Source organism: Heliangelus exortis, chromosome 6 (genome assembly GCF_036169615.1).
Source record: "Heliangelus exortis chromosome 6, bHelExo1.hap1, whole genome shotgun sequence".
Taxonomy (NCBI): Eukaryota; Metazoa; Chordata; class Aves; order Apodiformes; family Trochilidae; genus Heliangelus; species Heliangelus exortis.
In genome coordinates, this window is record NC_092427.1 from 36,753,344 (window position 1) to 36,770,911 (window position 17,568).

The 17,568-nt window shown below is 38.6% G+C and overlaps 1 protein-coding gene across 2 annotated transcripts in view; it reads right to left on the minus strand.

Annotated features, from left to right (window-relative positions):
• The window catches only part of PGAP1 (post-GPI attachment to proteins inositol deacylase 1), a 30,124-nt gene that overhangs the window by 11,875 nt on the left and 681 nt on the right, over positions 1-17,568 (minus strand). Inside the window, exons 2-13 of one of the 2 annotated variants that reach the window (XM_071747868.1) lie at positions 13,261-13,414; positions 9,992-10,167; positions 9,232-9,403; positions 7,927-8,087; positions 6,393-6,445; positions 6,226-6,292; positions 4,769-4,874; positions 3,024-3,079; positions 2,853-2,936; positions 1,754-1,803; positions 737-788; positions 467-544 (exon numbers count right to left, since the gene is read on the minus strand). In XM_071747868.1, the coding sequence (XP_071603969.1) occupies positions 467-544; positions 737-788; positions 1,754-1,803; positions 2,853-2,936; positions 3,024-3,079; positions 4,769-4,874; positions 6,226-6,292; positions 6,393-6,445; positions 7,927-8,087; positions 9,232-9,403; positions 9,992-10,167; positions 13,261-13,414 (1,209 nt within the window). Of the gene's footprint in view, positions 1-466; positions 545-736; positions 789-1,753; positions 1,804-2,852; positions 2,937-3,023; positions 3,080-4,768; positions 4,875-6,225; positions 6,293-6,392; positions 6,446-7,188; positions 7,614-7,926; positions 8,088-9,231; positions 9,404-9,991; positions 10,168-13,260; positions 13,415-17,568 lie in introns of those variants that run through there. The other variant, XM_071747869.1, reaches the window with a different exon arrangement.

The following is a 17,568-nucleotide window of genomic DNA, read 5'->3' on the forward strand; positions in this document are numbered from 1 at the left end:
AACTCAGCCTGCCACAGGAGTTGTGGCCTCACTTGCAGAGGTACCAGCACCATACTCTAAAACCCATGGGAAGTCTTCAATTATCAACAGTGTTCTCCAGTTCTCAGTGTAAGAGAACTGACTGTTCTAAAAGATAAATATTCAGAAATATGACCAGAATATTGATAAAAACAAGGAAAAACATGACAATCTTCAACTAGAACTCTCAGAACTAGTTTGAGAACTGTTGCTATGTATGTTTACCTACTGTTGGTGCATTGTGTTTGCTATTTTATCAGAGAAAACTCTTTCTGAGCTAACAGAAGATAACAAAATTAACTCCAAACCACACTGGAGTCACATATGGAATCACAAAGCACATATTTAATATACACCCTTTACATCCTTTTCCTTCCATCGTGGCACCTGAAAGCTCCAAACACACTCAGAAAGCAATCTGTGCATTTCTTTATTATTTTTTTTTTACCTTATTGCCAGCTGTGGGTGGTACCTGGATGACAACGTGGGACAAAGAAGGATAGTCCTGAAGTTTCAGTATTACAACCTTCAAAAAAGGAAATAAAAGAAGAAAAACCATTACTGAACATACCCCTTGTCACTTCCCAAATGTCCATCTCTTGTATCCCAGCCTCTGGAACACCACTGGATGTTCCAGCACTGTGAACAGAACAGATCCTTCTCCTGGGACACACAACCCCAGCAAGCACCTCTCCCTCCTTCAAGTTCCTGTGCTTACCTTGGTGGTTGGCAGTAACTCAGCTCTCCAGGACAAATCAGTAGCTTCCAGGCTGTAAAATTCATGCACATTAAAGGATGAGCATATTCATTATGCAAGCACTGTGTTATGAGAGTGGATTAACATCCCAGTTTTTCTCCCTCTCTGTAGGGATACACAGGATTTTAAGCTGAGAACAAGCTTGGCTCTCCTGCAGTTAGCTACCACAGCCATTTTTCAAACTATAATCCTTCCAGAAACTGCAAATCTTGGTTTTTTTGCAAAAACAAATCAAGCAAAACTCTGTCACACACACAAAATTCAGCACTTATTAGCCATGCAACTTCCAACACATATTGAACACTCCTAATGACATAAATCAGCACTGATATTGAACTAACACAGAGTTTTACTGGCACCTCTAAAAGACCAAAGGTACCCAATTTTCTGTGGGAACACCTAAAAAACACCATATATAAACCAATAATGTGGTTGGCTGCTGCAGAACTTGCAGCAGTTCTAAAAGGGTTTTTGTATAAACATACTGAACCACAACAAATTCATTCAGTCGTGTAAAGGAATTTTACAAACACCAGGATATTTTTGTTTCTCTAATTAGTATTACCTGACCTGACTCATGTAATCACTACACCAACCACATTTCTAAATATTTTTCATAAGACAAGAGTAATTTTGGAATAAGAAGGAAAGAGATGCTTGAAAATCCACTCTTCTGAAGACTTTTGAGTGACACTTGATGTTTCCTGCCATGGGATTCTAAAGAGATGCTACAAACCACAGCAAGGAATGCAGCAATCACAAGAGAACATGAGCTACTTCTCACTGCTCTGAGGGTCATAAAAAGCAGCTCAAAGAAGCTCAACTATTTTATTCTGCATTCATGCACTAATTTTGAGAAAACTTATCCTTTCCTGTTTGCTTGGTGATGGAGAAAGCATGAACCTTCCTAAGGAGGAGGATATTTTTTGTGCATCAGTCTGACAAGATGATTTGAATGAAGGGACTATCTATACTCACCACCTGGATGAATTACTGTTCATACAGCCATAAATCCAGCTACTTGTGTCCTGTGAAGTCAATACCATAGAACAGTCCATTAGCTATGAGTGACTCTATTAAAAACAGCAGTTTTTTACTCCAAACAATGCAAGAGTTAATGCAGATCATCTCCAAATCTTCTATCTGCTGTTTCAGGACACCAATTGTTCCAACCACCCTCTGATAGCTGAACTCAGTGCAATTGACATTAAAAAAGAGGAACAAGCTGCCATCTCCATCTCCCCCTTCCCTATTAAATGTCTCTGCAGCTGCTAACACTACCATGACCAAGCTCTCATCAGCATGTCAACTGCTGAAGTGTAAAGATGATAAAAAATAGTATGATAAATGATAAAAATAGACTCCTCACCTTCTTTGGTAGGGTGAGGAGTGGCAACAGGGACAGGATGGAATGGGAAATCATCTCAGTTTTCCTGCTACTAATCTAAAATACATAAATCTGGAAAGCTTAATTATCTATTTCCAGTTTGCCAAGAGAATACATTTAATTCCTTTCAATATGGTTAAAAAAATATTTCAAAAAACTTTCTGGCTGAATTTAGTCTTGCTATAAAGAGGTAAAAAAAGCAAGTTATTGGCTTTCCTCTCAACAGAGACAACTGAGAAGGTGCCATTTCCTCATTTGCCTCCACTGCAGTGTGCAAGATCTCTGTAACCTTCCAGGCTCCCTCAAGTTTTATGAGGGGAAAGCAAACCTAAAAAAAGCTTTCCTAAATTAGAAGTATGGCTGGATCTTGACAGCACTAAAAATAACTTCATTCAAAGCCATCAATACACACCTCCACTAATTTAAAGGAGAAAAGAATCTGGAGCTAACCCTAGGAGAGCCAAAAATAAGACACTTGAGGTTCAGGTGGAGTGGAAGGTTTCAGACTTTGAACAATAAGTGCAAGGTGCTGAAACAAAAAGTACATTTAACATGATGCCTAGACTGTGAAATGTAGCAGATGTCAGGATTTTCAACATGTGTTCATTAACCAAGTCTTAAAACTGCAGCAAATCTAAATTAATAGAGCTTTATAAACAAATTGCAGGCATTCAAGAAGTATTTTCTTACCAACATGCTGCTTTCACAGTAAACGTGACTGTATGATTTTCTGTGGCTTGCAAGAGGAAATGTGAAATATTTTCCATCAGAGTCCTAAAAAGGAAAAGAAAACAAAACCAAACCTGCTCATTAGTTAAAAAATAAACATAAAAACACAATGAGGAAAAAAATATTACTTACATTGTAAACTGAATAAGTCCATTTTGAGGCTTTGACTGTAATCCACATGAAAGCTCCTAGAAATAAATATGTTTTTATATGCCACACTGCAGGAATTATTACCCTTATCTCCATCATCCTATTGTCAAGGTCTTATTTCTTATCTGTAAATGGCCACAAATCTGTTCATCTTTACTTGACACTCAGGATTGATACTGCTTAGAACCACGTGCAACAGTTTTCATCAGGTGAACTGGAAAACCCAAAACTCTAGGATCCAATTACTACCTAGAAGCTGTAAAATAAAAACCCTCTGGATCTTGAAACAAATGCTCCAAACTAATAAGATACTAAATTATATTAATAGAATTGCAAGGTGACTGATTAAAGCTGAGGCAACATTAGAAACAGCCCCAATCATTGTTCCTATCAGCCTTAAAAAAAAAAAACAAACAAAAGAACAAAACAACACTAATACAGGAACTTGTGCAGAAGCAAGTCAAGGATGAAGTGAAAAACATGCAGCAGTTTAAATATATGTCTGGGGAAAAAGAATGAAACAGAATAACAAAGAGATCTGAGATACAAACAATTCAAATTGTCATGCAAGGAGGTTGATATCTATCCTCTCTGCAACTAGAGTAACAACTTCATCACAGAAAGCCAAGTGTCAAGAGATCACCAGGAACAGGAAGGTGCAAACGTGAAATTCAATTTAAACATCACCCTCCTTATTGCTAAAAACCAACCCCAAAACCCCAACTAAAAATCAGTACCACAACCTCTCTGCTTCAGTGTTTGCTCATCCTCCTGGTGAATTACTTGCTCCTAACATCTAACTGGAATTTCTTTTCATGGAACTGGGCTCTTCTGACTACTGTGTCATCACTGAGAAAAAAAAAAAACCAAACTAGCTTCTCTTTCTTTCCAGCTTTTCATTTGGTAGTTTAAGATAGCAACAGGATCCATCTTGGCAGTTTCTTTACAGTAAAAATCCCCTCTCACTCAGCCTCTCTGCCCTATTTCCTGTGCCCCAGGAGCTCCCCATCTTGGTGGCCCCTCTGCTCCAAAGTCACTTCCAGTATTTGCAGATGCTTAAATGCCACCTTATGGCAGGGTGGCCAAAACTGGACACCACAGATCAAGCAATTCCATGATAGCCTCCATTAAGAAAGTTCCTAAAATAAAATGGTTTTTATAAAAGGGTTCAGCCCACTTCAGCAAAGCTGAGAGGTCTGCTCAGCTCCCAAGCCTCCCTGCAGTCAAAATGTCTCACCTTCAACTATGCATTCTTTGCAGCTGCAAGGAAACCATTAGTGTGCTGCCCAGATTCCCCTGACATCTCATTAGAAAGAGGAAGTCCTTGATTGAGCAGATCTGAATAATCAGGATTTCCATGAGCAGCACAAGACAGATACAGTGGCTCTACAACACCCCTACTATCCCTCCTGCAATGTAAGTGCAGAGTAGGTTGTGACAGAGCTATTCTGAGACTGTTTACTGGAAAGCTTGGTGTAAATTTGGCTCCTGCTCATCCCCCAGAATCTAAACCACATAAAAATGACAGATTTTTCACTCCTACCCCCTTTCATCTGTTTAGTGCTGAAATCACATGAAAACTGGTACTTTGGGTCTATAACCCATCTATCCTGAAGGAGGATAAAATATATTCCAGAGTTTGTTTGTGGGAGAATTAGTTATTAACCAAGGAGGATCCATGGTAATCCATGGATCCATGGTATTATCAGAAGAAAACTGCTGCACACCTGTGAGCTCTGTAAGAGCTTCAGGATTTTCCTCAAACATCTTGGCAGGGTGTCTCACAAAGTGGTGAGTCAATACAGACATTCTCTTCTTTGGGTCCTCAGTTATCTAAATTTAAAAAAAAAAGAATAAAATCACACTGTCAAATTTTATTTTATTGAATTGTGTGATTTACAATCAACACAGACATTCTCTTCTTTGGATCCTCAGTTATCTAAATTTAAAAAAAAAAGAATAAAATCACATTGCCAAATTTTATTTTATTGAATTGTGTGATTTACAATCAACACAGACATTCTCTTCTTTGGATCCTCAGTTATCTAAATTAAAAAAAAAAAGAATAAAATCACATTGTCAAATTTTATTTTATTGAATTGTATGATTTACAATCAGCACATGATCAATATAGTTCCAGGGACTGGAGGCAGGAGAGCTTTTTAGAAGACACAGCACACTGATTCTATTCTAAATTCAATACTATGAACAAAAAGTGCCACCAAAAGTTAATCATTGCAGTACAGGAAGTCTACATGTTCTAAGGCATAGCTAAAATTTTTATTTTTATATCCTTGCCTACTCTTAACACAAGGAAATCATTCTAAAGCTTTTTTTATAGACACATGTGCATTCCTTCTGAAATAAGATGCTTGTGTCAGAGTTCAGGAAAAAAATCTCACATTTTTATTTGCCAGTCTGAGTTCCCAAATCCAGCTTATTACATCTCAACTTAATATTTCAAGCATCCAAGCAGCTGGAGAATTACATTGGGATTTACAGGGGTTTTGGGGGGGTGGTTTTTTTGTTTTTCAAAATCAGATTTCCAGGAATAATTTTTTTCTATTCAGGTTTTCAAAACTGTGGGCATTACAACTGATTTCTGAAGAGCTGTACTCTCCAGCACATTGTCTGTCAACTCCAGTAGAACTGTACCCCCTTTTTTTCCTCTATAAATCACACATTAAAGTGAAACTGGAGAAACCTGCCCCAAAAAACACCTTGAAGCCTTCCATTTCTGTGTCTGGAATTCTGCACCTACTTGTTTCCACCCTCTTTGACCTTAATTCCAACTCATGTTTATTGCTGGGTAACATTTCAGAAAGAGAACAGAGTGCAGAGGGAGAATTTCCAACAGTTTTCAAAAACTAAGGTGCAGGATATTTCTTTAGAAAAGCAAAAACCAAAAAGTTCAGTCACCTGTAAAGCACCAAGCAGTCAATAATATAAACTGAATTAACACCTAATTATTTCTGACACATTTGGTCAAACATAAAACCACAGCTTGTTTCAATGATTGGTACAAATGCCAACAATTTGGTCAGCATGACTTAGAATAATCAAAAAGGAGTTTTCTGTCTAGAGGGTGATATTTGTCCTGATTGCTATTCTGGGCTGGAAGAAGAAAGTGAGATGCATATAAATATATATATATATATATATACAGCAGATGATATATACAAACCTGCCTTGTGCTTTCATCTATAAGATCAAAAAGAGCTCTAATGGTAGCCAGGATCAATTCTTTGCACCTAGAGGACAGAGTAAGTAAAATGAAAACTAGAAAAGAAATACCCAGAGAAAAAAGTGGTCAGAAGGCAAAGGCAGTTAATATTTGTGCCATTAGCTTACCACACTATAGAGAGATGGTCTGTTGAGGCCCAAGCTCTAGGCACAGCTGAGCTCTGTTTGGAGAAGGAAAAAAATTAAGATTTTGTTAGCATTCAACACTTAAAAATTCTAAGGAAACCTTCCCCCTCCTTATTGAAACATCTTAGCACAATTATTAAAAAGAAAAGTGTTTCTCTTTCAGGGTGCTGGGGCAAGATAGGATGATTTCTTCAGTGAAAAATCTCACAGGAGCTAAACCTGTCTATGAAAGCAGAAACTAATGCTGAAAGGGCAAATGATGCTAAGAAACTTACCAAAAATTTCTTCAAAGGCTGCTTTAGTCACTCAACTTATTATTTTACAAAGTGATTCTGGCACACAAGAATAGAAGCCCATCCATGAAAGCTGCTGCTGAAGACTCAAGGGCATTCTCAACAGAAGGGAGCATCAGAACACCATGCAGAAAGAACTGGATGCTCTGAAGCTAAGAATTTGTCTCAGTGTATTGCAATTTAAGGACTGTGTCAAAAGCACCTCCCATAAATGGAGCTCATCCCCTTGTTGCATAACTTGATTCAAGAAAGCTATGAACTATTAATACATCACAGCCAGGGAGAAAAAAAACCAAACCAAACCAAGCACAACGCCCAAAACAAAACCAAACCCACAAGAAAGATCTGATACACATCAGATCTCATGCAAAATTCTGGTCACCAATACCCAAAAGAAATGAATGTAGAGCAGATGCAGAGAGTGGTTACTGGGACAGAAAGAACCCAGTTAATCTTCTTAGCCCAGCAGAACCAGAGCTACTTACTGACAGCTTTCTGCAGGATGGGCAGGGAGGTACCCAGCAAGGGAATGGGAATTATTTCAGATGACATTTCAAGTTAATGTCAGAACAAATGCAGTTAAAAACTGGTTTGCACAGGAAAGAGAGGTTGGAATTTACAATTTTTCTCCCTGGTGAGGAGTGTTTTCCAGCTTCTTCCATGCAGGGAACAGCCTGATAACAGGCAGGTGCCATGACAAACCTAACTACTTGATGATGCCTCTTGATTTATTTTGGAAGGAGGCAGATGTCTGCAAAAGCAGATGACTGCACTTCTTGATCCAGTACATCCTTTCTGGCCCTAAGTTCTTTGAAAAACAATAAATACAAAAAGAAGACAGACCTCTGTTTTCCTAATCCAACATGCAGCCTACTTGTATACTGTACATCTGTCAGTCTCCATCTACCCATCTCATAAAAACCCAGGGAAACAAAACCCAAGTTCTGGAACTGAGAAGCTGCAAGAAAGTGGTGAGAAGAAAGAGGTACCAAGTGGCAGATGATTGAGATCAACCCCACCAGATCCTCCTGCAGTGGGCACTCATTTGCACTGTATCAGCTGTGGTTTTATAACCACACACCCTCAAAGCTGTGCATTTGCATTTCTAGTTGCACTATGCTGCACATACAGACCACAGTTAGACACTGAGACAAGCATTACATCAACAGCTATCTAACACAGCTCCATGCAAAAACCAGAAACAAAAGAGTTTGCTTTTTTACCACAACAGATAAGGCACTGTCATGTTGACTCAATCTTGGTAGAAAAGTCAGTCCTGAACGAACTTGGTAATCTCTGAATCCTCCCGCCACAGAAAGGGTGGTTAAATTTCTTAAATCTTGGGCCTTTAGAATCCAATGATTGTTTACAGCTGTATAAAAATCTATAAAATATATTAAAATCAATCACAATTTCCCCACAAGGCTCTTTGATATACAAGAAAAGCTAAAGAAACATTTAACTAAAAGATTCTCTGAGCCCTCCTAGAGGCGTTCAGGCTCCAGTTACCACTTTTGATTTGTGTATGGAAGGAAAATTATTGTTTTAACCCCAAAGAGGAAGCAGCTGGAAATGACAGAGACATTTAGAGGTTCTCTATCAGCTGAGCACATACAGAGTTTAAGCAGCAAAACACTGATTTATTTTCAAGACAGCCACAGTCCAGAAACAGTCAGTCAGCAAGGAAGAAGTATTGCATTGCAATCAGTTGCAGGAAGGAGAATTAATACAAGCACAATAAATCAAATTCAGCAGCTAAAGAGAATCCATTCCTCTCAGGTGCCACTGAGAATAGTGAAAACATTCCCTTTCTTTCACCAATTCCCTCAATATCCACATGTAACAGCACAGTTACCAGTGAGCATGTATTTCATCAGTGTAGTTTAGCCAAATCTGGCATCCCAGGAAGTGCACAGTACATGCATATTGATTATATCTCACTTTTTATGCCACAGTTATTTAAGTGAGCAGAAAATCTGATCTATCTTTTGTGAAGCTATGTAAATTTATTATATAAAATACAAAAATCAGATCTATATTCAACACTCTCATCCCTTCAGCCTTTGGGAGTGACAAACATGAAATTTAGCAGCTTCCACAGCAAAAAATCTGTTTAGGCAATCCATTTGATAAAGTAATTGGAGAGGGTTTTTTTTTTTTTTTGCTTTGTTGCTGGTTTTTGTTTGGGTTTTTTTGTTTGTTAGTTGGGGTTTTTTAAATTTGCTTTGAGTTTTGTTATTTTACAGAAAGGAAAAAAAAAATCTCATTCACTGGAGAGCTTCCAAATTCAGTAACATGCTCTGCAACTCAGTGAAATTACAAATTACTGAGAGCTCCAGGCCCTGCATAGGAGCTCAAGTCCACATCAACCATTTTAGGTGACACTTCTAAGTAACAAAGGAAGAGATAAACCATAAGAAATAAATCAGCTGTTTTGCTGATTTTTTTTTTTTTTTTTTTTTTTGCTGTGGATGTGCAAGAAGCTCAATACAGAAATACAGTGTAATTGGGTAAAGAGCAACACTTACCAGTAAGATACTTGTCTAAAGGCATCACAGGTGCAACATGAGGTGTGGCTTGTGTAATGAGGAGGTTTATAAGTTCAGGCTTAAAATTCTTCAGAGTAAGCAAGGCCCTTGCAACAAGACCCCCCATGGAATGCCCCACTATTGCAACACTGGTGGGTGCAAACTCTTGACCCTTAGGCAAAGAGGAATCAGAAAATCAGGAAAATCCAAAAATAGATTTGACACATCAGAAAAAAAAAGATTTGGTATTGAGCTGTGGTTTACTGGTTGTACCTTTTCTCCCCTATAATTAAGTTATGTCCTCTCGAAGAGAATATTAACTAGGATACACTTGAAAAGTTTCCAAATGGATACAGATTTAGTTGCCATCTCAAAATCATGCTTATTGTGAGGTTTGCAGCTCAAAAGGAAATATCCTTTAGCCTGTGTAAGCAACAGAAACTTCAGCTTAATTTAATTTCTGAGACTCTTTCAGACAGAGGATATAAAGTAACTTTTTTCCCAGAGAAAACTGGATGGTGAGACATTAGTATTTAATAACCTAGGCAAAGTTTCCATCTCTACTAGAAAAAAACCATAGATTGTTCATTTACTTAGAAATGCAATACAGAACCTAACCAAGGCTCTGGGAATGTCACAAGCATTAAAAATCTATTACACACGACAGTCACCCTCCTTTATTCACCATTCTCCAGCTTCCCAGCAGGAAAGGCATCCCTGAATCCCATTCTGCTGATTATTCAGCCTGTGCACTGCTTACCCTGTACAGCTTCAGGATGACTTTTATGCACTCATGCACAAACTTGGTCTGTCTTTGCAGGCTGCCCCCATAGAGTGCCACCAGCTCCTCATTGAAGTTGACACTGAAGAAATTAAAGTGATACTTGAACTCAACATCTTCTGCTTTTCTGAGTGCAATGGAGCCAAGAGAACGTACTAGGAAAAGAAACCACACCCATCAGAACAGGCTCACAGTCACTGCTGAGCACTGCCATCAGTAGAGAAACACAGCAATTGATCATCTCCTTCAAAACAAATGTCATCTTCAATCCATTGTTCACCTCAAGTCATTCAGAAATAAGTAAAAAACAGATGAAAAAGACACCCAGAAGCAAATGGTCTCTTTCCCAATATGCAATCACTTTTTTTTTTTTTTCTTACAAAAATAGATTTGAAGACATAAACTATTGGAGCAAAAGTCTCAGCTGGTCACTGTCAGAACCAAATTGTAGAATGAGAACAGAAATAATTATATTTCCTACTTTTGTAAGAAAACCTGACAAAAAAATATACTAGTAAAGATATCATAGTAAAAGCTTACAGAAAACATGGAAAAGAACCAACCTGATTAGATGAAAAGTAACTGTGGAATGAGTTATCACCACCTGCATTCTGTGCTCATGGCTGTGAACCATGTGGCCATGCTTACTGCTGGCTACAGAGCTATTTCATGTCAAAAACAAATTTATACAAGATCAAAGATTATGTTCTCACACCCAAGGGCTGCTTTTCTAATCACCTTTGAACCTTTTTACTGCCACCAGGATATAGAAGGCAAAATGAGCAGGCTTGACTTAACTCTAGAAGCATTGCTGCTGCTGAGCTTTCCTGAAATTCCTTTAAAAATGATCAGCTCCAGGGCAACATTCCCAAATACCACCAAGACATGTATGGGGGACAGGAAAACCTTAAAACTTAAGGGGGAAAATGTTCTGTTTACAAGGTCTTGCTTCTGTCTTCTCCATCTAACCCCATCTGCTATTTTACACAGCCTCCTGAGTGCAGAGTTGTCCCTGAGTTTCCATGGAGACATGGCAGGATGGGCACAGTAAAAGCTGCAAGTAAAAAAGCAGGATAGGGAAAGAAGTAAATAAAAGAGAAAGTCCCTAAAGTGAGTGTATTAAGAACAAATGATTGCCAGAAAGGCCCACACAAATCCAGCACGGAGAAACAAGATTTTTCCAGAGTGCAACAGTATCAGAGAGTTGCAGCCTGCAGAATCCTCCTTCTGGGAAAAGTTTGTTATGGAAATGAAAGCCTGAAAGAAATTGCAGCAAAGCTCACAAAATGGGAAAATTATATTTATGAGAGGCTGTACGTGTTCAAACACCCAAACAGAGATTGGCAGCATGATGAAAATGAGAAATCTAAATCACTGCAGTCAGTAATTTCAGCAATTCCAGCTAAAGCTAATAAGCAATAAGAACACCTTCAAAATGGTTTGAGAAGCCTTAAAGAGGATTTAAAAGATCAAGTACCTTATATCAGCTCTATATCTGGGAGTTCATGGTAAAATAATATTGCAAACAAAGTGTGACAGATTCCTAAATGGAACTCAAGATCTCAGTCCTACCAATCTCAGGTTAGTTGCCAACAATCAAACCAGGCTACCATCTCTAACTCAAAACCTGGATTTTGTACATTTTAAAAGGTTCATTTTAGTGCCCATGAAAGATGGTGAATTAACATGTTGCAGAAGTGCCTGTAACACCTCAAAATACCAAGGACATCAAAGGCAGCAGAAGCAGCAGCACTTCTGTTGTAATTCCTCAGCAAATATGAATAAATTTTAAATAAACATGAAAATAACAACAGCAACACCTCCTGTGCTCATCTCTCAGAATGAAAGTCTAATCCCACAAAAAATTCTGAACAAAATATAAAATTTCACAAATTCCATAAGAAAAACTATCCTGAGCCACAGATCAAGACAGAACAAAATTTTGAAAAATGCACATAGGACTTATCACCAGTACCCCCAAAGCAGCTTCTTAAGACAAAGAATAAATATTTAAATATTTCCAGATCTCAAGCAGCATGTAATACCCAGAGCATGTACTCCCACTCAGTTTAATTTTTTGTTCAGATATTTCCTTTTGATCCCAAACACACTCTTAAAGTACCATTTTCTCTCCTGCAGAGAGATGAACTGCCTGTGTTTTTAAATACACCATTGATTCACAGATTTGCAAGTCTTTATGCACAATTACAGAAGTCCCCATGGTATCTCTCATAATCATCATGTTCATTATCTTCTTTGGATGCCACAGTGCCTACAGTTCTGTCTGGGTTTTTTGAAAGCACCAGTTCTTAAGTATTTTACTTTGTTAGAAGCTAAGTGGATATGTTCTGAAAGAAAAGAACTTTCTAGAGGTTCTCTGCAAACAGAATATAAGCATCAGGTTCAGTGGAAATACAAGGAAAAATGATCCCAGTAAGGCATCAGGGTTTTAACTGGGGTGGTTTATCCCACATACACCCATCAGGTTGGCTGCCATCATTTAGAGAACAAACTATCCCAGCCTGACAAACCCAGGCTGGAAGAAATACCCAAAATTGGAACAAAGACACAAACCCAGAATTTCGTGATCAAACTCCTAACTTTGTTATTTACAATGAAAAATAAAAATGCTTTAGAACTATTGCTTCTTTTCATTTGGAGCCTAGCAGCATAAGAGGGAATAACCTGGAAAACAAATACAGGCTGTGTCAAGTGAGAAATTGATGCTAAGGAACAAAAAAACCCTCCTGATAAAGAGGTAGGATACACTGAAGCAACAGGGGAAGCCATCAGATGATGCTGGTTTCTGCAGCATGTAATTATTTCACATGACAGCTGGCAGCTTGTTCAGTTGCTCCTGATCAAAGTCAGGGCTTGTTTTATTTGCCACAGTTGCACTACAGGTTGTTCAAATCAAAACCAGAGAGATGCTTGTGAGCAAAAACACAGCAAGGGTGCAGTGTTGCCATAGGACAACAGAGACTGCACTGTTCCTGGCTCTGAAAAGTTCAAAGTCTTAGTCCAGAAATACAGCTCAACTGTTAAACTGATTTCAAACAAAAAAATGAAGTCTTTTGACTGCTTGAAATAAACCATGGACTAACAAGGATACCTACACCCTAATACAATCAACCATTATGACTTTTGGTCATATTAATTAATTTAAAAAAAAACAACTTCTGTCTTTTATATGACACTAAAACATGCCAGCTCTTTGCAAAATGCCCATAACTTAGTTTATTGCTTACCTTGTTTGTAACTGCCAGCATTCCCAGGAAGAAAGAGAACTGGGATCCCTGTCAACAGGAGATTTTTGTTTTCTTCAGCGTAGTTCCCTTCTCCATAGAGGTAGAGCTCATATGCTGGGTATCTTCTGGCTGTTTTCTTGGGCAATTTTATTTTCTGTGGCACAAGTTACAAAGAAACCAATGTCTATATTGTTGCAGACATGAAAACAGAGTGGCCAGCTAGGAATGTAAATAACCTGCTTTATGTTTTACGGTTGTTTAAAATGACAGTCAAAGAACACAGAATGAAGAACGGGGGTTTTGCTTTTAAAAAAAATTTAAAATAAAGTATCAAGTGTTTTGTTTAATAGAGTATTAGTGTGCATGACTGTAGTGACTTAACAAAACAACTATTAACTGCACTGAAACAAGCTGCAAAGGAATGCAATTAGGTATCTTTTTCATATAAAAGTAAACCCAGCCTTATACTACAGGGTGAAAAAGGAGATAAATAAAAATTTTTAAAAGCACATCAAAACCCCTCCACCTCAAGAACAGATGTCAGCTGGTGCAGATGTTACAGATGTTACAGGTGCAGCACAAATTCTCTTTGGTGATTTCTCAGGGCTGTAACCAGCAGCAGTAGTAACCACCTCATCAGAAAAAATAAACCCACCCTACTCTGAGGGCTTTTGTTTCTTCAGAGATGGTTCTGTAGCCTGGTGATAAGCAGCCTGGGTTTGTAACAATTCAGGATCTGATTTACACAGCCAATTGTCACCTTAAAACAAAGAAGCCAAAAACTAAACACCTATCACACAGCTGAGTCACAGGATTACAAATTCCCAAAGAGAAAAGAACAAAATCTCGTTGAACCTGAGGAGCAGGAGATGATAAAGTCTTAGACCAGGCAGCTATGACTTCTAGAGCCACATGACAATGTTTTAAACCAAATAAGAAGTAAGGAGAAAATATTTAACCAACTCCTGTATGGAGGTTGGCTGGTTTATAATTATGAGTGTCTGAGATATATTATTTTTAATAAAATTTTCAGTGAATGTGAATACACTCATTATAGCATTTGATTACTTATGATAATTAGAGACAGAAGATAACTGGAAAATAAATTTATTAAGGGGTAATTCGTGATAAAGAAACATTTAAAAAATAAGGTCAAAACTCAACTCTGTTTTGCATCAGAAATCTTCAAAGTCTCCCTTCATTGCTTTCTCAAACTAGAAGCCTCTCTGTTTTGCACATTTCTATTGTTTCTCTCAACTGCATTTACAGTAAAGGGGATTTAGCTTTAAATCACTTTTCCCCTTCCCCTCTTCTTCTCTGTCTCTCCTGAGCTTAAGATTATTTCTCTTCTTCCTTAGCCTTCAATCTGATTGCCATATTGGTTATTTGGAATATCTTTGTATGATGTTTGATATATATTTTCAAATATAAATAGGATATTTAGGATAGTATAAATAAGATATATATTTTTATAGTATTATATATTTTAACAAAGTACACATACTAAAGAGTGTAAACAAAAAAGGTTAAACTTTGTTCAAGGCCTTCAGATCATCTTTCTAATGTCCTCTCCCTTTTCTCCATCACCTTGCACTGACCTCATGTCTCTAATTTCTTTCTAATGCTCCTTTTTTTCCAAGCCTTTCAAAATTCTGTGAAAAAGATTTAGAGTAATCAGTTTCTGTTACTCAACTAAAAGTGCCATCAAGAGATGTCTATATGGCACTTCTTGACAGATCAAATCAACCCTTCTTGCACAGTATCTTCCTGGTTCATCACCTTCTCAAAAACTTTTACAGAACACAAAATTAAGGAGCCACCCTTCTGGAGGTCCATGCAAAAAGCAAAAAAACCACACAATCCATGGGAGTTGTACTACCAAAACATTAGGGTTTTTTGGCAAATTGCAGTGCTCAAATTTTAGAACAAAATGGCAGTATAGCTCCAAAGGGAGACAGACATTTGTGTTCCATGATGGTGCTTTTAAATTCTGAATTCTCAAGACATTGGCTTTAATAAACTGCAGTAACTTTTTATAGTGTCAATGCAGGCTTCATTTTTCAGCCTGGCTATGTGACACACTAACTTCCCAATCTTTCACCAAGCTAAGCTGAACAGGACAAGGGTAGTTTAAATTAAAACACTGCAATTCTATAATTCATGAAGAAAAAAAAAAAAAAAAAAAAAAGGTTAAGCACAAAGAAGAAAAAAAATATCCAAACTGATTCCATGAGTTAGTAGTAGCTTGACTCTAAGACAACCCACACCATTAGACACAAAAGAAATTAAACTTATGTTTCAACTTATGTTTAATTTCTCTGTTATTTGTTTCATAATGTGACATTCTGGAAGGGAGGACAGGTACATTTCACCTAGAATTCCTACCTTGTGGTTTCCTAATGTCACAAAGACATTAAAATTATGCACACAACTCCTCCAACAATAAAATGGTCCTTAGAAACTATAATGTCTGAGCAAACCCAGACAAATTCCTCATTTCTCTCCCCACAAAACTACTGGTTTCCACACAGTAGAAGTGATTATTCAAGGAGCAAGAATTCTGAGAGGTGATACAGCCAGCTGTGACTTGCATCTCCTGCAGGGAACTGGTGACACCCTAAGCCCTGCATTTCTTGCCAAAAAACCACTCACTTAGAGATGCTTAGAATTTAAGCCCTGACATGGTGAATAAACACACAAAAGATGCATGGTGGCAGATGAGAATTTCAGGCAACCACCACTAACACCACAGAGACTTGGCTAGCAACTTCCAGCTGGTTGGCTTCAGATTGAAGCTGAAGAAGGTTTTGGCTGCTCAGAGATCTGAAAACTTACTGCATAGTGTTTAAGTATTTATAGCAACAATTTTGTCCCACAGCACTGACAAAATAACCCTTGGAGCTACACCAAGGCTCTGTTTCGTGGGCTATCATGATTATGTCAGTGTTATCAAACGAAGGTTAATAGATCTAAAAATTAACTTGCTGCAGCATTGCCAATTAAAGTAGTAAAGTTTTGCTTCAAGGTCTTCTTTAATATGCAAGCCAGCTTGCAAGCTACTTCAGAACAGAATGATTATCTAGACTGCTCCATATTTTTTCCAGCATAGACTACATATTAGATGATGACAAATGAATGTTTGGCAACAAAATATGCTTTGGGATGCTTTTCAGTAAGAGAGAAAATTCCGTAGTAAGGACTACTACTAAAAAGAGAAACTGCTTTCTAACAGCTGCATGCCACATTAGCATATAACACACATATTTACATCTTCCTGCTATTAAGCCATAATACAATGGTTGTAAAAATACAACTGTTGTAAAACAAGAGTTGCAACAGCAATCCCCTCTCACAGACTAGTCCATGGTTTTCAAAGAGGTTTCTAAAAGGCTTCGTTGGCCAAACGAGAGGGACTGGAAGCAGGGTGACAAGCTCCCCCATACATTGTGGGACCGTGCAACCTACAAAGAGCTCACTAAGAAGACTTTTGCTCTGCTTGAGAAACACGCTCACATTTGAATCTCAGCTCTTCCCCCTTTTTTGGCACATTGGTTGCTTCACACTGTCTAAAGTCTCAACAAGGGCCAAGTAGAAGACTCCCTGGTGCTGTCAGAGGACTTGGCCCAGCATGTCCTCCTTCTCTGGGCCCCTCAGTTCAAGAAGAACTGCTTGAAGGAGTCCCAAGCACAGAGCCACAAAGATGATGGAGTTGAGCACCTCCCTTATGAGGAAAGGCTGAGGGAGCCGAGGGGCTCTTCAGCTTGGAGAAGACTGAGGGGTGCCCTCTTTTGTGTTTACAAATATGTGAAGGGTGTCAGGAGGATGGAGCCAGGCTCTTCTCAGAGATGTCCAAATGTAGGACAAGGGGTAATGGGTGCAAGTTGGAGCACAGGAGGTTCTGTGTAAACATAAGAAAAAGCTCGCAGAGAAAACTGAGGGTGAGGGAGCCTTGGGCCAGGCTGGTTGTGGAGTCTCCTTCCCTGGAACCATTCAAACCCCACCTGGACACCTTCCTGTGTGACCTGCTGTAGGTGACCCTGCTCTGGCAGTGGGATTGGCCTCCATAATCTCTCGAGTTCCCTTCCCACCCTTTAACACCCTGCGCTTTCTGTGAAAAGCCGGGATGAGCTTCTTATAAGCGCACCGACCTTCCCCCATGAAAGAAGCCCAAAACCATTGCAGCCTCACCCCTGCCAGCCCGCAGTAACCTCACCTCAAAGTTAGGGGAGCGGTCAGGAGCCGCCTGGGCGGTGTTTTCCCCCATTTTCGGGGCTGGTTTCCCTTCCCTGCAGGAGGGAAGAGGAGGGA